The sequence below is a fragment of the Pristiophorus japonicus genome, chromosome 1, assembly GCF_044704955.1.
Source record: "Pristiophorus japonicus isolate sPriJap1 chromosome 1, sPriJap1.hap1, whole genome shotgun sequence".
NCBI lineage: Eukaryota > Metazoa > Chordata > Chondrichthyes > Pristiophoridae > Pristiophorus > Pristiophorus japonicus.
The window spans coordinates 198,963,899-198,984,073 of record NC_091977.1 but is presented as its reverse complement, the minus strand read 5'-3'; the positions used below and the strand labels follow the sequence as shown (position 1 = coordinate 198,984,073).

At 46.4% G+C, this 20,175-nt stretch overlaps 1 protein-coding gene across 1 annotated transcript in view; it reads left to right on the top strand.

Annotated features, from left to right (window-relative positions):
• The window catches only part of LOC139260133 (ankyrin repeat domain-containing protein 31-like), a 294,522-nt gene that overhangs the window by 102,529 nt on the left and 171,818 nt on the right, over nt 1-20,175 (top strand). Inside the window, exons 9-10 of the mRNA XM_070876378.1 lie at nt 4,169-4,350; nt 13,999-14,181. Coding sequence (XP_070732479.1) covers nt 4,169-4,350; nt 13,999-14,181 — 365 coding nt within the window. The remainder of the gene's footprint in view (nt 1-4,168; nt 4,351-13,998; nt 14,182-20,175) is intronic.

The following is a 20,175-nucleotide window of genomic DNA, read 5'->3' as shown; positions in this document are numbered from 1 at the left end:
CATCACACCTCCATCAACTGCAGACTCACTACTCACAATACCTCTTCGCCAGTTTCCCTTCACTCTCCTACAATCACTGCACCACACTTCACTCCCACCTTCTTCTCCTCCTTCGCACACACTCTGCACTTCCTACTCTCACCATTATTGCAACCCTTGTTTCCCCACACCTCACATCTTCCACACAACATATGAACTATTCTACCATGACAGGCACATTCTCAAAACATCTCACTATCACACTCACTTAGTTCCTGCAGGAGAAAGTTGCGGACAACATGTGGAGGATGCCATGACCAGAGGATGCCGAGCTCTCCTGCAATCCTGTCCACGGTGGAAGAAAACGTGCTGGCCATTGCAGGCAAGAGGAGAGTCATAGCTTTGGTGAGTGGCAATGCTGGAGAAGACGCACAAAGTTTCTCCAGACCTTATTCTATATTTCCCTTATTTCTATCTTACCCTACGCACTCTGCATGGCAAACTAGCTGCTTTCGCCAGCCACTCAAATCTCTGATCTCCCCTCAAACTAAAAGCTAACCCTTGTCCCTTTCATTTCAGATGCTGAAAATGTCGATGCCGCTTTGCTACTTCAGGAAGAGGATGGCAGACTTTCTGAAGATGCAGCACCACTCCATCTGGCCTTAATACTGCACCAGATCAGAGACTGCACCATGCATACTTTAGAGGGCAGGCTAGTGAAGGGGTCTTTACATGGTAAATCACTTGGCATGTGTCATCATCATAGGCAGTCCCTCGAAATCAAGGACTTGCTTCCACTCTACAAGTGAGTTCTCAGGTGGCTGTACAGTTCAATGCGGGAATTACAGTCTCTGTAACAGATGGGGCAAACAGTGGTTGAAGGAAAGGGAGGGTGGGGGGGCCTGGTTTGCCGCACGCTCCTTCTGCTGTCTGCGCTTGTTTTCTGCATGCTCTCGGTGACAAGACTCGAGGTGCTCAGCGCCCTCCTGGATGCTCTTCATCTATTTTAGGCGGTCTTGGGCCAGGGATTCGCAGGTGCTGGTAGGGATGTCACACTTTATCAAGGAGGCTTTGAGGGTGTCCTTGAAACCTTTCCTCTGCCCACCTGGGGTTCACTGGCTGTGTAGGAGTTCTGGTAGAGCATTTGCTTAGGAAGTCTCGTGCCGGGCATGCTGATGATGTGGCCTGCCCAACGGAGCTGGTCGAGTGTGGGCAGTGCTTCGATGCTGGGGTTGTTGGCCTGATCGAGAACACTGACGTTGGTGTGTCTATCCTCTCAGTGGATTTGCAGGATCTTGCGGAGGCAACGCTGGTGGTACTTCCCCAGCGCTTTGAGGTGTCTACTGTATATAGTCCACGTCTTTGAGCCATATAGGAGGGCAGGTATCACTAATGCCCTATAGACCATAAGCTTGGTGCCAGATTTGAGGTCCTGGTCTTCAAACACTCTCTTCCTCAGGTGATCGAAGGCTGTGCTGGCATACTGGAGGCGGTGTTGGTCCTCGTCATCGATGTCTGTCCTTGCTGATAGTAGACTCCTGAGGTATGGAAAATGGTCCACGTTGTCCAAGAGCTTGGGCAGATGGATAGATCAGCACAGTAGCCAGTTGGCGATGTCACGTACTAGCTCTGCTGCAGGGGACTCAGATGCAGCCTTTGATGGCCTAAGCTACGAAAGATGGCTCCTGCTCTTCCTCCTCTTTATGCTGCTCTTCCACCTTCTCCTCCGAGACGTCTTGCTGCCTTAAAGTGGTGGTAAGGGCTGGTCCTCATATCAACATTATGCAGCATGCAGCACACGACTACAAATCTGGATACACATTCAGGGTTGTACTGCAAAGCATCTCCTGAATGGTCCAGGCAGCGGAAGTGTTGTTTGAGCAAAGTCTGCTCAATTATATCTCATTGAAACATATAAGATTCTGAGGGAGATTGACAGGGTAGATGCTAAGAGATTGTTTCCCCTGGCTAGAGAGTTTAGAACAAGGGGGCATAGTCTTAGGATAATGGGTCGGCGATTTAAGATTGAGATGAGGAATTTCTTCATTCAAAGGGTTGTGAATCTTTGGAATTCTCTGCCCCAAAGTGCTGTGGATACTCAGTCGTTGAGTATATTCAATGCTGAGATAGATTGATTTTTGGAGTCCAGAGAAATTAAGGGATATGGGGATAGAGCAGAAAAGTGGAGTTGAAGTCAAAGATCAGCCATGATCTTATTGAATGGCAGAGACTCAAGGGGCTATATGGCCTATTTCCGCTCCTACTTCTTATGTTATTATTTCTAGTGGCAGCATGGCTCTCATTGTAGGTTACCTTTGTGTCAATGCCTGGCTTCCTGACAGGAGTCATGTCAGAAGGGGATAGGACCCAGTAGCCAGCCTGTGATCTGATCGCTGGTCGGAACAAAGGCGGCACAGGGGACTCGAATAGGATGAATGAATCATGACTGCTGCCAGGAAACCAGGCATGATGCGCTGTCTGTGGTCGCAAACATTGAGGGAAATTGTCATTGAATATATTTAAGGTGGAAATAGACAGATTTTTGAAAGATAATGGAGTCAAGGGTTATGGCGAGCAGGCAGGGAAGTGGAGTTGAGGCCAAGATCAGATCAGCCACAATCTTATTGAATGGCGGAGCAGGATCAAGGGGCCAATGGCCTAATCCTGCTCCTATATCTTATCTTCTTATGAAATCCGTTTCTCTTGAGAAAGATGCCCAGCTGGTGATGTGGAGTTCAGGTTGGAGAAGTGCTCTCTGAAGACTCTCTGTGGGTATGTCTTCTTCCCTCTTCTCCTAGCCACTTTTGCTGTCTTTCATCGTCTTTGCTGCTCCCCTCGTCCTCCAGCCCTAAAGACAATCCTACCAGACCACCCATGACTGCAATAAATATATTTTGCAGAAGTATTCCAGCACCAGAAAAAACTTGTTCGCATAAGTCAGAATTAAATTATAGAAGGCAGAACATTCGGCAAAAAACACCCATAAGTTAACCAGTAGCCTAAAAGGAAAAAACAAACAATTAACCTGTATGGAGGGATGAGCGCTTTAAATAGCACTCCTGCAGGGTCCTTGTGGCCTGCTAGTGTCATGATTTGCTGAATGAGTTTATCACATGGAGAGCCAGGTGCTGGAGTAGCCCAATTTCACAAAAGACTCCCATAACAAGCATACGAACTTTATTTAAATATTATAATGAGCCCTTTCCATACTTCCGGCACGCACCCTGGACACCGATGGAGGAGTCCGATCCAATATGGTGGGCAACGCACTTCCATCGCAGAATGAGTGTGCGCATGGTGCTCACCATATTGGACCATTAAGCGCCCACTTTATGCTGCACAATTGAATGTCAAGGCCAACATATTTTAGTTGCCCCCATTGTAGTAAGCATATGGCCAGAATTATTTTGATCACAAATTGCTGGTAATTTAAAATAACAATAAGTATAATATAATGAAGGTATCCGTTTCACATTCATCATGTGAGGTTGCATTTTGCTCTTCACTGTGCCTGGGAAATTGGCCCCACCTGCAATGACGAGGAAAAAGGGATGGAAATCCATTGTCAGATATGTATTGTGCCGCTCCACAATCTCCTGCGGCTCCTCCAAGGTACCTCACTGGAGCTGCAGTCGATGCAGACCTAGCATTTCAATGTTGTGGAAGCAAGGGGGGAATTCGCCAGCCCTCACCTCACTTTGCTCTTTCACTGTCCTTTGGGTGCCCCAGCAAAGGGCGACTTGAAGAAACTTGGCTCAAGGGCCAGTGCCAGAATCCTCAAAGGGGCCTGAGGGAGCCCGAAGATCAAAGAGCGCAATGAAGTATTGAATGCTTTCCAAGTTTTGAAGCCACAAGATGATCTTCAGGCCTTGGGTTCTCTGGCTGCTACAAAGGCCTCGATGTTAGTGGCCAGAAGCGCAGCTGCAAGTCTCTCATGTCTGCAGCTGCACTCCTGTTTCCAGCTCTGCTTTCCGATGCAGGGCTCAGCCAGGGTGCGGGTCTTTCTCGGGACAAGAGAAATGCCTCATCTTCTCTACTGATGGGTGCAGGTATCTCAGGAACCCAGCAGGTACTCAGAGGATGATCGGCCTGACCATCTGTTTTGGAAACTGTAATGACTTCAAACACTAAAAGCCCATGAATGTGCATAACCATATTTATTGTAATCAGGTTAATTTCTTTGATTCAGGACAACTGTTTTTCTTAGAAAGGATGATAAGAAAGGAAGTAAAAATACGGCTAATGCAGAAACTGAGTGTAGGACGATATCTGCAATGAATGCACGTCAGAGTTCAAGAGCTGAAAAAGAAAACAGCATACGCTGTCATGCCCAATGCCAGGGTAGAAGTCACAGCAATGCAGCAAAAACTGGTGAGGATAATTGTATCTAAATACCATGCATAGCATTTGAATTTCCCGCCTCTCCCACTGCAGGATTTAGATTCCGCTCCTTTAAAAACAGGTGGTTTAACTATACAGTCACCACTGAGTTGCTCATAAATCATTTTCAACTCCACTGATTTTTAATTTACTGCTGGTGCTAAATTAAGCAATGCAGTTGAATTTTAGTTGAATTTAATCAAAAATACTACCTTAATGAGTGCAAATGGGCCACTTGACCTATAGAAATAAAATGACTTAGAATTGCATTTTGTTACATGGTAAGAAATGGCATTCCACCTGGCCGCCTGCGCAGTGCTCTCCTTCTCCCTCTTCTTCCAGCCCCTCCTGCTCGCGCCACTCTTCTTTGCTGCTCCACCTCCTCCTTCTGTTAGATAACCCAATATTTGCAAGGCAAACAATCAAAACGTTATTCTCATAACTCACAAGTCAGTAAAGGAACGGAGTAACTAGTCAAAAAAAGGCCCAGAGGTTGACCAGCATCCTAACTAGACAAACCAGTAACTAACCTGTTTGGAGGGCTAAGTCCATGATTTGCTTTGTGAGTTTATCATGTGGCAAGTCAGGTGCTGGGGTAGACCAATTTCACAAAAGGGTCCTACAACCAGCATACAACCCTTATTTTAATATTATGGTGAGGTTTTTGAATATGTAAAGTGGCATCCTGGATGCTCATGGGTGCACTTTATCGAATATGGAGGGCGATGCACTTTCACTGAGGGAGTATACGCACCTGCCATAATGAACCCTTAAGTGCGTGTTTCACACCTAAAAAATGAGGACAGGGTCATCCAATTTCTAGGCCAAAGGTAGAGGGACAAAGAGAAAGTCAGAAAGAGTATCTTTCCTCATTCTAATTCAAGTTATTTTTTTTAGTATTTTGAGAGCAAACAAAGTCTCCAAATATTACCTGCTTTTTGTTGATTGTTAGAAAATCTACACATTCTGACATCTGAGAAACAGAACAAGATAGATATAGAGAAAGGTAGTGCCAGAAAAAGAGACAAATAGGAATATATATGGAGAGAAAAGAGAAACAGATATATAGACACACAGATACACCACCCCCTCCCAGTACTTTCAGGTGCACACCTTCCCCTTTCCTTCACCGCTGACTGACACCAGGAATCATCCAGTGCACCAAATCCCATATTCTATCTCCAGTTCTGTCAAATCCCAAGTTCCCCCTCCACTGTGATACTAGATCAAAGGACCCCCAATGCATCATCATCATCATAGGCAGTCCCTCGGAATCAAGGAAGGCTTGCTTCCACTCTAAAAATGAATCCTTAGGTGGCTGAACAGTCCAATACGAGAACCACAGTCCCTGTCACAGGTGGGACAGATAGTCTTTGAGGGAAAGGGTGGGTGGGACTGGTTTGCCGCACGCTCTTTTCGCTGCCTGCGCTTGATTTCTGCATGCTCTCAGTGATGAGACTTGAGGTACTCAGCGCCCTCCCTGATGCACTTCCTCCACTTAGGACGGTCTTTGGCCAGGGACTTCCAGGTGTCAGTGGGGATGTTTATCAGGGAGGCTTGGAGGGTGTCCTTGTAACGTTTCCTCTGCCCACCTTTGGCTCGTTTGCCGTGAAGGACTTCGGAGTAGAGTGCTTGCTTTGCAAGTCTCGTGTCTGGCAATGTGGCCTGCCCAGCGGAGCTGATTGAGTGTGGTCAGTGCTTCGATGCTGGGGATGTTGGCCTGGTCGAGGATGCTAACGTTGGTGCGTCTGTCCTCCCAGGGGATTTGTAGGATCTTGCGGAGACATCATTGATGGTAGTTCTCCAGCGACTTGAGGTGTCTACTGTACATGGTACATGTCTCTGAGCCATACAGGAGGGCAGGTATTACTACAGCCTGTAGACCATGAGCTTGGTGGCAGATTTGAGGGCCTGGTCTTCAAACACTCTATTCCTCAGGCGGCCGAAGGGTGCACTGGCGTACTGGAGGTATGGATAATGGTCCACATTGTCCAGGGCCGCGCTGTGGTTCTTGATGACTGAGGGGCAGTGCTGTGCAGCGGGGACATTTTGGTGGGGGACCTTGTCTTACGGATGTTTAGCATAAGGCCCATGCTTTCGTACGCCTCAGTAAATACGTTGACTATGACTTGGAGTTCAGCCTCTGTATGTGCGCTGATGCAGGCATCGCCTGCATACTGTAGCTTGACGACAGAGGTTAGGGTGGTCTTGGACCTGGCCTGGAGATGGCGAAGGTTGAACAGGTTCCCACTGGTTCCGTCGTTTAGTTCCACTCCAACGGGGAGCTTGTTGACTGTGAGGTGGAGCACAATACACCCCCACCCCAATGCAGCCAAACTACGGCAGCCCCTCTACATGCAGCCAAACTCCAGGACCCCCACCACAGTTCTGCCAAATCCCAGGACCATCCCCCAGTGCTACCAACATCCAGAACTGTCCCCAGTGTTAACATTACAACAGTAACTACACTTCAATAGTACTTCATTGGCTGTAAATCGCTTTCCGAAAGGTGCTATATAAATGCAATCCTTTTTCTTTTTCAAAGCTTAATACCATCCCCAAAAACTACCAAAGCAGAGGACTACTCCCAGTGCAGCCAAGGCCAGTCCCCCTATCCAATATTGCTAGATATCAGATATCTAGCTCCAGCAAGTAGATCTTGCATACTATTTTGCTGTGTATTCTCAGCTTTAAAAGTGGTAAGTGCTAATAATTAAATATATAGGTAAAGGAATATATTTATAAATAAAGGCCACTCATTTTCAATTTTCAAAGAATAATGGACAGAGTAAAGAAATTGGATCCCGAAAACAATAGCAGAAATCTCAGTGTACCATTTAATATTAAACTTACTTAGTCACTGAAAATTAGGAGCCCTGCTGTTATTCAATGTGTGGTATATAGAAACATAGAAAATAGGTGCAGGAGTAGGCTGTTCGCCCCTTCGAGCCTGCACCACCATTCAATAAGATCATGGCTGATCATTCACCTCAGTACCCATTTCCTGCTTTCTCTCCATACCCCTTGATCCCGTTAGCTGTAAGGGCCATATCTAACTCCTTCTTGAATGTAATCAATGAACTGGCATCGACAACTCTCTGCGGTAGGGAATTCCACAGGTTAACAACTCTCTGAGTGAAGAAGTTTCTCCTCATCTCAGTCCTAAATGGCTTACCGCTTATCCTTAGACTATGTCCCCTGGATCTGGACTTCCCCAACATCAGGAACATTCTTCCTGCATCTAGTCCAGTCCCGTCAAAATTTTATATGTTTCTATGAGATCCCCTCTCATTCTTCTAAACTCCAGTGAATACAGGCCCAGTCGATCCAGTTTCTCCTCATATGTCAGTCCTGCCAGCCCAGGAATCAATCTGGCGAACCTTTGCTGCACTCCCTCAATAGCAAGAACGTCCTTCCTCAGATTTGAAGACAAAACTGAACACAATATTCCAGATGAGGCTTCACTAAGGCCCTGTACAACTGCAGTAAGACCTCCCTGCTCCTATACTCAAATCCCTAGCTATGAAGGCCAACATACCATTTGCTTTCTTCACCGCCTGCTGTAGCTGTATGCCAACTTTCAATGACTGATGAACTATAACACTCAGGTCTCGTTGCACCTCCCCCTTTCCTAATCTGCCGCCATTCAGATAATATTCTGCCTTCGTGTTTTTGCCCCCAAAGTGGATAACCTCACATTTATCCACATTATACTGCATCTGCCATGCATTTGCCCACTCACCTAACCTGTCCAAGTCACCCTGCAGCCTTTTAGCATCCTCCTCACAGCTCACACCGCCACCCAGTTTTAGTGTCATCTGCAAACTTGGAGATATTACACTCAATTCCTTCATCAAAATCATTAATGTATATTGTAAAGAGCTGGGGTCCCAGCACTGAGCCCTGCGGTACTCCACTAGTCACTGCCTGCCATTCTGAAAAGGACCTGTTTATCCCGACTCTCTGCTTCCTGTCCGCCAACCAGTTCTCTATCCACGTCAGTACATTATCCCCAATATCATGTGCTTTGATTTTGCACACCAATCTCTTGTGTGGAACCTTGTCAAAAGCCTTTTGAAATTCCAAATACACCACATTCACGGGTTCTCCCTTGTCCACTCTACTAGTTACATCCTCAAAAAATTCCAGAAGATTTATCAAGCATCATTTCCCTTTCATAAATCCATGCTGACTTGGACCGATCCTGTCATTGCTTTCCAAATGCGCTGGTATTTCATCTTTACTAATTGATTCCAACATTTTCCCCACTACTGATGTCAGGCTAACTGGTCTATAATTACCCGTTTTCTCTCTCCCTCCTTTTTTAAACAGTGGTGTTACATTAGCTACCCCCCAGTCCATAGGAACTGATCCAGAGTCGATAGTGGAAAATGATCACCAATACATGCACTATTTCTAGGGCCATTTCCTTAAGTACTCTGGGAGGCAGACTATCATGCCCCGGGGATTTATCGGCCTTGAATCCCATCAATTTCCCTAACACAATTTCCCGCTTTATAAGGATATCGTTCAGTTCCTCCTTCTCACTAGACCCTCGGTCCCCTAGTATTTCCAGAAGGTTATTTGTGTCTTCCTTCATGAAAACAGAACCTGTGGTGTCCCTGCACCTTACTACAAACTCACATGTGGCATAGGTATATCAGACATGGTCACTACGTGACCTTCAACTTTATTGCCAGGACTAAGAAGTGCTGACCCTGGGTGGGACCTCCCCTTTTATACCTGGAAACCCAGGTGAGGAGTGTCTCCCGCAAATTCACCCCCTGTGGTCAGGGTGTGCATTTCTAGGGTACAGGTACAGTGTACATGAGTTACAGTTACATGACTATGTCATTGCAAGATGGTTAAATACATGACAGAACCAAAGTATTTGTTTAACTGGTCTGCCATTTCTTTGTTCCCCATTATAAATTCACCTGAATCTGACTGCAAGGGACCTACGTTTGTTTTCACTAATCTTTTTCTCTTCACATATCTATCAAAGCTTTTGCAGTCAGTTTTTATGTTCCCAGCAAGCTTCTTCTCATACTCTATTTTCCCCCTCCTAATTAAACCCTTTGTCCTCCTCTGCTGTATTACAAAATTCTCCCAGTCCTCAGGTTTGTTGCCTTTTCTGGCCAATTTATATGCTTCTTCCTTGGATTTAACACTATCCTTAATTTCCCTTGTTAGCCACGGTTGAGCCACCTTCCCTGTTTTATTTTTATTCCAGACAGGGATGTACAATTGTTGAAGTTCATCCATGTGATCTTTAAATGTTTGCCATTGCCTATCCACCGTCAATCCTTTAAGTATCACTCGCCAGACCATTCTAGCCAAGTCAAGTCTCATACCAGCGAAGTTACCTTTCCCCAAGTTCAGGACCCTAGTCTCTGAATTAACTCTGTCACTCTCCATCTTAATAAAAAATTCCACCATATTATGGCCACTCTTCCCCAAGGAGCCTCGCACAACAAGATTGTTAATTTTTCTTTTCTCATTACACATCACCCAGTCTAGGATGGCCAGCCCTCTAGATGGTTATTCGACATATTGGTCTAGAAAAACATCCCTAATACATTCCAGGAAATCCTCCTCCACCTCATTGCTACCAGTTTGGTTAGCCCAGTCAATATGTAGATTAAAGTCGCCCATGATAACTGCTGTACCTTTATTGCACGCATCCCTAATTTCTTGTTTGATGCTGTCCCCATCCTCATTACTACTGTTTGGTGGTCTGTACACAACTCCCACTAGCGTTTTCTGCCCTTTGGTATTCCGTAGCTCCACCCATACGGATTCCACATCATCCAAGCTAAAGTCCTTCCTTACTATTGCGTTAATTTCCTCTTGAACCAGCAACTCCACCCCACCTCCTTTTCCTTTCTATCTATCCTTCCTAAATGTTGAATACCCCTGGATGTTGAGTTCCCTGCCTTGGTCACCCTGGAGCCATGTCTCCGTGATGCCAGTTACATATCCGTTAACTGCTATCTGCGCAGTTCATTCGTCCACCTTATTCTGAATGCTCCTCGCATTGAGGTACAGAGTCTTCAGGCTTGTCTTTTTAACACCCTTTACCCCTTTAGAATTTTGTTGTCATGTGGCCCTTTTTGATTTTTGCCTTGGGTTTCTCTGCCCTCCACTTTTACTTTTCTTCTTTCTATCTTTCGCTTCTGCCCCCATTCTACTTCATTCTGTCTCCCTGCAAAGGTTTCCATCCCCCTGCCATATTAGTTTAACCCCTCCCCAACAGCACTAGCAAACACTCCCCCTAGGACATTGGTTCCGGTCCTGCCCAGGTGCAGACCGTCGGTTTATACTGGTCCCACCTCCCCCAGAACCGGTTCCAATGTCCCAGGAATTTGAATCCCTCCCTTCTGCACCAGTCCTCAAGCCACGTATTCATCTGAGCTATCCTGTGATTCCTACTCTGACTAGCACATGGCACTGGTAGCAATCCTGAGATTACTACTTTTGAGGTCCTACTTTTTAAATTTAGCTCCTAGCTCCCTAAATTTGTCTTGTAGGACCTCATCCCGCTTTTTACCTATATCGTTGCTACCTATATTCACCACGACAACTGGCTGTTTACCCTCCCCCTTCAAAATGTCCTGCAACCGCTCCAAGACATCCTTGACCCTTGCATCAGGGAGGCAACATACCATCCTGGAGTCTCGGTTGCAGCCACAGAAACGTCTATCTATTTCCCTTACAGTAGAATCCCCTATCACTATAGCTCTCACACTCCTGTGCAGCAGAGCCACCCATGGTGCCATGGAATTGACTGCTGCTGCCCTCCCCTGATGTGTCATTCCCCTCAACAGTACCCAAAGCAGTGTATCTGTTTTGCAGGGGGATGACCGCAGGGGACCCCTGCACTACCTTCCTTCTACTGCTCTTCCTGTTGGTCACCCATCCCCTATCTGGCTGTGTAACCTTTACCTGCGGTAAGACCAAATCACTAAACATGCTATTCACGTAATTCTCAGCTTCGTGGATGCTCCAGAATGAATCCACCCGCAGCTCCAGTGCCCCAATGCGGTCTGTCAGGAGCTGCAGCCGGATACACTTCCCACATATGCAGTCGTCAGGGACACTGGAAGCGTCTCTGACTTCCCACATAGTACAGGAGGGGCATAACACGTGTCTGAGCTGTCCTGCAATTACTTAACTCCTAGATTAACTTAATTTGGCAACAATAATGCTAAAGGTTACTTACTGATAAAGAAAAGAAAAAGAAAAAACTACTCACCAATCACCAGCCAATCACTTACCCCCTTGGCTGTGATGTCGCCTTTCGATTTCTTTCTACTTTTTTGCCTTCTCTTCCTGCTGCAGCTGCACCAGCTGGCCTTTATAGGCCGCTTCGACGTCCCCGAACCTCTTGCTGTGACGTCACACTTCGTTTTCTTTTCTTCGCAGGTCGGGGAGTCAACACTGGTGGGGAAAACAAGACAAAGCAACATGTCCCGCTCCCACTTGCCGAACTCTCCCACTTACCAAACTCTTACCTTTGCACTCTAACCCGCCGCTGCACTCTGAGCAAGACTGCACCAAGCCCCCTCTTTTTATACTGTTCCTGGCTGACTTACCACTGGCCTGTTTAGGGAACTAGTTTTTACTAGCTGCCCAATTAACTAAGCTAGCTTGCTTGTTAGTCTCTGCTTAAACCTACAAGAATCCTATCTGTTTAATATTGCAGTTATGTAGGGAATTGTTATAAAACACTATTCGTTGTTGGGATGACGACAAACTGGCAGCGTTCGCTCTCATTACGCCTTTGAAACTGACCGCAACTTCAGGATTTGGCACAGTAGAAATCCTGAAGTTGCGGTATGTCATTCACAGCTCCAACACAGGCTGCACTGTGGAACACCCCCCAAAAACAGAAACAGAAATCTGTGTAATCACTCAAATCAGGGAAACTGATGAAAACTTCAGCTCTTCTGCAGTAATTACGCTGTTAAATTCCCCACTAAAAGTTAGACCCAAAGGGATTTTAACAGCGTATTGACTGCTAAACAAATGTTAGGGGCATGAAAAACTAATTTTAATTTTGTGCAGTTTGAAATTTGTCCATTTTTTATTAAAAATAATTTTAAAATAATAAACTATTAAAAATCATGGCCCCGATATTGGTGGCCGACTGCCGCTGAATTTTCCTGCCGTTTTCCTCTCTTTGCCATTTTCCACTTGGGTTGGAGCGGGCGGGAGGGGAGTACCCCGGCCAAATAACATATGTGGTCTTCCGCCTGCTGAGCTGCCAGGTTGTACAGGCGGGAGTCGGCGCCAGCAGGGGGAAGGACCCCTGCATGGAGGCTGTTCTAACCCCGACGATAGGTATGAAGAATGGAAAAAAAGATTAGTGAACATATTTAAAACAATTTTTTACAGCGACTTACCTAGATGGGGTCCCCTGAAGGTGTTCGGGTGTTTTTTTTTGGTTTGCTATGATTTTTCATTTCAGCTCCCCCACCCTCCCTGGGCCCGACTCCATCCTCGGCGACACTTGGGCGGCAAGAGTCTTTGCTGCCGAGATTGTTTGGCCGCCAGGCGATACTGCCACCTCTTTTAGAGGAATCTTCCTGGGCAAGTACCGCCTGGTCTCTTGGCGGCCTTCACCAATTTCAGCCCCATAATTTTTATGGGCCGAAATTGCCCCTTTCCTTAAGGCCTCTTAACACCGGAAAGCAATGGCCATGCTGCGGAGTGCAATGGCCGTCGAGTTTTCGTGTAATGGCCGCCATTATCAAAATTCCGCTCCTGTGTTATTCCAGCGGTGCCTCACTCCCCCCGACCCCACACCCCCCACCACTCCACTGCTGTCGATCCGTGTTAAGTGTGTTTTCATAGTATGTATTCCCTGCTCTCCCCCGGATGGCAAAATTCCACCATGAAAGTCTTCGGCCCGCCCGGCGGTGCCAAAACAAGCTTTTTCGCCTTAGTCCAGTGAGGCTGAGGCCTTCTGCAATAGCGGTGCAGCTCCCCTTAAAGGGGAGGATGCCCTGTCGCTGCCACCATGTTTTGTTTTGTTGGCTAACTGTCATGTTGGCCCAACAATTAGTCCTTGGGTTCGGCCGGGCCGCCAACAGGCAGCCTGGCACCCCCTCTTGGGTTTCAGGCCGCTGGCCCAACCGAAACCCTCTCTGGTGGCCCAGTAGACCGAAGTTTAAAGATCGTGCAGGCTCTCCCCTATACCTGAAGGGGAGAGCCGTGGTGACATGCGCCGTGATGATTTCATCACAGTGGCCACTCCGCACCGTCCCCAACTTCCGCCCCTCTAATGTTGCCACCGCCGCATAACCGTCCCCATTAAAAGCGACTTCCGGATCCAATTAAAAAAAAACAAAGAGCGGAATTTTGCTCAAGAGGCAACCTCAACCATCACGGCAGTAAACACACTCAAAACGGGCCCCTTAATTTAAAAAAAATGGTTTGTCCATCTTTATAGTGGGATCCCCACTATAATTCGTTGATTTGAATCAAATGTTAGAAAACCCAGCGATTGTGAGATCCTTGTGCTAAGCGTACTTCGGGGCCAGCAGCAAACTTCACCGCTGACCGCAAATCCAGTACTGTATTAATTTCTAACCAGTATAAAATACTAATTTTTTTAAATTTGCCATTTTTTATCAGGTGGTGAACCTATCCTGACTCGATCTGCTTCCAACAGTTCTATCTTAAAGTTCCGTAAGATTATGAATAGAAGGAACATTTATGGAGAGACAAAGTTGCATGAAGCTGCATCGAACGGGAATGTAAACCTGCTCCGTGTCCTCATACAAGCAGGAATCAATATAAACCTGCCAGATTATGCAGGTAAGGAGTATTTCTTCACCTTGAAAGATTAATGCTGCAAACATGTTGAAACCTATTGAGTGAACTTTTATTAAACCCTTTTAGAGTAATGTCATGTATGGTTTCTGATTTGTTCGGAAGACATCAATTAATCCAGTTATTGGCACCAGGCTCTTCCAGCGAGGATGGAAGGGAAGAAAGATAAATCAAAGATAAAGACTACTGCACTACCTTTCTGGTGTCAATGTAAATCTGCCACATATACATGTAAGCAGTATTCCTCCAACATGTCAGCTGTCTGCATTTAACAGTCATTGTTTTGAGGGCACTCTATTTGTCCACATTTGCTGTCAAAAATCAGCACAAACTGTGTTGCACCCAATCAGCACTATTCTGGTACTCTTACTTCTTGTTGCTGGTGTAAGAGATTGGACACTGCTGGATACTGCGGGTGGGAATTCTTGCAAGATTAGGCATGACACGGGGGAGGGGTGGTGACAAAAGTCACATATGACATGGGGGCAAAGGACTTGCCAGTATTAACTGAAGGGTTGAAAGGAGACTAGAAGTATGAACTGTGATTATTGGAGGGGAGGAAGAGTACCGCCTTCAACTGCTGGGAGGTGGGAGTGGTGGCGGTGGGGCGGGGGGTGGGGCGGAGAGTGGCAGCTGGAACTGGATGAATGGAGAAGAGGAGTGCCAACTTAAACTGGGGCAGTGGGTGGCATGCTAGGTTGAAATGAGGGGCAGTGGAAGAGCGCCAGTATGATGTGGGAGGGTTGGTGTGGGAAAGAGAATAGCTGTGATCTGGGTGAAGGAAGGACCACAGTGTGTCTGTGAACTGTGTCCAGGGAGTGTAAAGTGTCTCTGTGAATTGGGAAGGAGGTTGAGGGGATAAAGTGTTTGGACTGTGTGGGAAAGGAATGGAAGGGAGAGAATGCTGCTATGAAAGGGTTCGGGCGACCATTGAGGGAGCTTTTGAGAAAGCTGGTTGTTGCAGGTTTGTTGACAAGTCAAAAGTCACTTTATTTTTCCTAACTTTAGATTCAAAATAATCAAATGTAAGACCCGTAACGGGACGGTAAGGCCTTTCTGACCGGGAGCAGGTGGCGGGGCTGACCCATGTGAAAATGCCCTCGGGCCGGGGACAGTGGAAACGGGTTTCTGCCGCACCCCAATTTTCTGCCCCATCCGGCCCTCCGACCCGTTGTCGGCCGCACGCCGACCCCTTACCACCTGGCGACAACTCCTTTTTCGTCCCGTGGGGGAAATTGCCCTGCGGCCACCACCGGCTAGGGCCACCATCAGCCAGTACCCCCGACAGCTTCGCGCGGCAGGAAGCTGCTAGTGGCTGGGTGGCGCGGCCGCCCTTATAGGGGAGGGCACACCGCCGCGGCTGCCATTTTGTTTTAATTGTCGACCGACTCCTGTGTTGGCCCGACAATGGCGGCCGCTGGTTCGGCCAGGCCGCCAACAGGCAGGGAGATGGCGGGCCACTGGCCCAGCCGAACCTCACTCTGGTAGCTCAGTGAGTTTCATGTAGGCTTCGCAGCGTCCCTTCCCTTTAAGTGAAGGGGAAGGACGTTGTGACATGTCAGTGTGACGTGGCAAGTCTGCATCGCACTGATGTCATCACTGCCCCGCTACTGATGCAAACCTGCCCCTACACTGCCTCCAAAAGCATCCCAAAGCGCTGGGAAGCGGTGTCAGAGTTAAAGACCTGAATTTTCCGTCTCTTGCCTCTGACTCCCGCCGGGCGCTACATTTTTGGAAAAATCGAAGTGTCCTCCCCAATTTCCCGCTGAGGGCAATTTTGACCCCAATGTGTTTAAGAGTAAACAAAATTCAAGATATTCCAGGCAATTATTCCCTGATCCATCCTAGAAATGCATCATTAGCTGACACAGGTAAGGACAGCATTTGGAAAGAATGTGTACAATTCCAAATTTGCTGCATGTAGCTCTGTCTGGAATGATTATATGGTCCAGGTTTGATTCTCTTATATGCTATGAAGCATTTAAAAGAATAATTAAACATTTTCTCCCATTGAGGCAACTTCTCCAAACCTGTAAAGATAAATAATTAATTCCCAAATGACAAATAGGCAATATTTCTCAAATAAACTCAGCAAATATCTCTTTATAGATGAATAAATGTAACGCTCATGTTCATGTAGAAAGTGTCAAGTATTAAAATGTTCTGGGAGTGGGGCCATGCCCCCAAATCTCCCGAAAAATACACCTTGTGCCTTCAACGTTTTGTCGCTGAAGTTCACCCCTGCCGGAAATGGGTCGCACCTATAATTTTTCCTGTGTTTTCACCGCTGCGGTGAATGCAGTGGCCTCTTGCGCAAAATTCAGCTCCTTGTCTTTTTTTTTCCAGCGGGGTGGAAGTCGGTCATAATGAGGGTGGAAGTGGGGGAGAAAGCGGAGTGTCCGTCATAAGAGGGGCGGAAATGGGGATGATGGAGTGTCCGCTGCTGTAAGTCTTAACGCTAGCACGTCACCAGGTTTCTCCCCTTCACTTAAAGGGGAGAGCCGCTGCGTGCTCTGTGATTCTTTTAGTTAGGTCGACTGAGCCACTAGGGTGGGTTTCTGAACCAGGGAGCATAATTGTTGGGGCGGCCTGGCAGTTGACCGACAAAAAAAGTAAGATGGTGGCCGCGGCAGTGCGCCCTCCCCTTTAATGGTGGCTGCACTGCCATTTTGCATACAATGCAAACACAGTGCACTGACCAAAAAAAACTGTCAGAGGTACCGGCCAGCGGCCGCTAGATTTTTTTTGCTGAATTTTGCTTGCGGGGTGGGAGATCGGCAGTGTGCGCTTTGATGACGCACTTAGGAGGGTTCGGCAGCAGCGGTGCGGACCGCTGGAAAAACCACCGAGGAGCATTTTGCGACTGGCGGCCATTCGACAAAAAATCGTCGGCCCTTCAACATCGCCGTGTGGCCGCCGCTTTCAGGCGGTAACAGACCTTATCGGGAGGCTGCATTTCAGCCCCTTTGTCTCTTCATACTTTCATACACCTCCAATATGAATGAAGGCCCGGAATTTGTGGTCAGCGGCGAAGTGAAGGTGTTTGCTGCTGGTCCCGAAGTACACCTCGCACAAGAATCCCGCGATCCCTGTGTCGAGAACTTCCGGTTTTCCGACCTTCAATTCAAATCAACGAATTATAATGAGGATCCCTTTGTGCGAACTGCTCCGATGTCAACAAGCTGTCTAAAATTAGTTTTCCAGGCCCTTAACATTTGTTTAGTAGTAATAATGCTATCCAAACCCCAGGTGCACCTAATCCCTTTGGGTCTAACTTTTAGTGGGGAATTACTGTGGAAGAGCCGAATTTTCATCAGTTTCCCTGATTTGGCTGATTACACAGATTGGGAGGCATGGCGCAGACGGTTTCAGAGCTGTGAATGGCAGACCGTAACTTCAGAATTTCCGCATGTGCCAAATCCCGAAGTTGAGGTCAGTTTCAAAGGCAGAATGATGGCAAATGCTGCCAATTCGAAGTCATCCCGACTGCAAATTCCGGGCCAAAGAATATTAGGGCCAATTTTTCACCAAGGTCACCAAGACCATTACAAAAGCATTACCCACTGCTGCATTCCTGGGGTCATGTTGCAGGGACTCACAGGAATAGCACTCGTGTGTTTACCTGCAGTTTAAATGACATTTCAGTGTCCCTTTGAACCTTCATTGTAATTACTTGGTTCAGGGCTGTTGTAGATTATCAGCATTCTTTTGGGCTATGCCAGGTTTTTGAAGTTGTTGATCTGCTTTTGCTAGAATTCTTGGTTAACATGTATGATTCCTTTTACCAGCATAAGCTCATGTTAAAATGTTATGGTTTCTCTTGAGTGAACTCCCATGGAACCCTTTTAGATATAGGTGAGAGTTATGCATGGTAACGGAGTCCACATATTGTCACAATGACTGTGTAAATAAGAACATAAGAACTTAAGAATTAGGAACAGGAGTAGGCCATCTAGCCCCTTGAGCCTGCTCCACCATTCAAAAAGATTATGGCTGATCTGGCCGTGCCATCCCTCTCGCAATGAAGGCCAACATTCCATTCGCCTTCCTGATTACCTGCTGCACCTGCAAGCTAACTTTTTGGGATTCATGCACAAGGACCCCCAGGTCCCTCTGCACCGCAGCAGTTGTAATTTCTCCCCATTCAAATAATATTCCCTTTTACTGTTTTTTTTCCAAGGTGGATGACCTCACATTTTCCGACATGTATTCCATCTGCCAAACCTTAGCCCATTCGCTTAACCTATCTAAATCTCTTTGCAGCCTCTCTGTGTCCTCTACACAACCTGCTTTCCCACTAATCTTCGTGTCATCTGCAAATTTTGTTACACTACATTCTGTCCCCTCTTCCAGGTCATCTATGTATATTGTAAACAGTTGTGGTCCCAGCACCGATCCCTGTGGCACACCACTAACCACCGATTTCCAACCCGAAAAAAACCCATTTATCCCGACTCTCTGCTTTCTGTTAGCCAGCCAATTCTCGATCCATGCTAATACATTTCCTCTGACTCCGCGTACCTTTATCTTCTGCAGTAACCTTTTGTGTGACCTTATCGAATGCCTTTTGGAAATCTAAATACACCACATCCATCGGTACACCTCTATCCACCATGCTCGTTATATCCTCAAAGAATTACAGTAAATTAGGTAAACATGATTTTCCCTTCATGAATCCATGTTGCGTCTGCTTGATTGCACTATTCCTATCAAGATGTCCCGCTATTTCTTCCTTAATGATAGCTTCAAGCATTTTCCCCACTACAGATGTTAAACTAACCGGCCTATAGATACCTGCCACTTTTTTAAACAGAGGCGTTACATTAGCTGCTTTCCAATCCTCCCCAGAGTCCAGAGAATTTTGGTAGATTATAACGAATGCACCTGCTATAACTTAAGCCATCTCTTTTAATACCCTGGGATGCATTTCATCAGGACCAGGGGACTTATCTACCTTGAGTCCCATTAGCCTGTCCAGCACTACCCCACTAGTGATAGTGATTGTCTCAAGGTCCTCCCTTCCCACATTCCCGTGACCAGCAATTTTTGGCATGGTTTTTGTGTCTTCCACTGTGAAGACCGAAGCAAAATAATTGTTTAAGGTCTCAGCCATTTCCACATTTCCCATTATTAAATCCCCCTTCTCATTTTCTAAGGGACCAACATTTACTTTAGTCACTCTCTTCCGTTTTATATATCGGTAAAAACTTTTACTATCTGTTTTTATGTTTTGCGCAAGTTTACTTTCGTAATCTAGCTTTCCTTTCTTTATTGCTTTCTTAGTCATTCTTTGCTGTCGTTTAAAATTTTCCCAATCTTCTAGTTTCCCACTAACCTTGGCCACCTTATACGCATTGGTTTTTAATTTGATACTCTCCTTTATTTCCTTGGTTATTCACAGCTGGTTATCCCTTCTCTTACCGCCCTTCTTTTTCACTGGAATATAATTTTGTTGAGCACTATGAAAGAGCTCCTTAAAAGCCCTCCACTGTTCCTCAATTGTGCCACCGTTTAGTTTGTGTTTCCAGTCTACTTTAGCCAACTCTGCCCTCATCCCACTGTAGTCCCCTTTGTTTAAGCATAGTACGCTCGTTTGAGACACTACTTCCTCACCCTCAATCTGTATTACAAATTCAACCATCCTGTGATCACTCATTCCGAGAGGATCTTTTACTAGGAGATCGTTTATTATTCCTGACTCATTACACAGGACCAGATCTAAGATAGCTTGCTCCCTTGTAGGTTCTGTAACATACTGTTCTAAGAAACAATCCCATATGCATTCTATGAATTCCTCCTCCAGGCTACCCCGTGCGATTTGATTTGACCAATCGATATGTAGGTTAAAATACCCCATGATTACTGCCGTTCCTTTTTCACATGCCTCCATTATTCCCTTGATTATTGTCCGCCCCACCTTGAAGTTATTATTTGGGGGCCTATAAACTACGCCCACCAGTGACTTTTTCCCCTTACTAT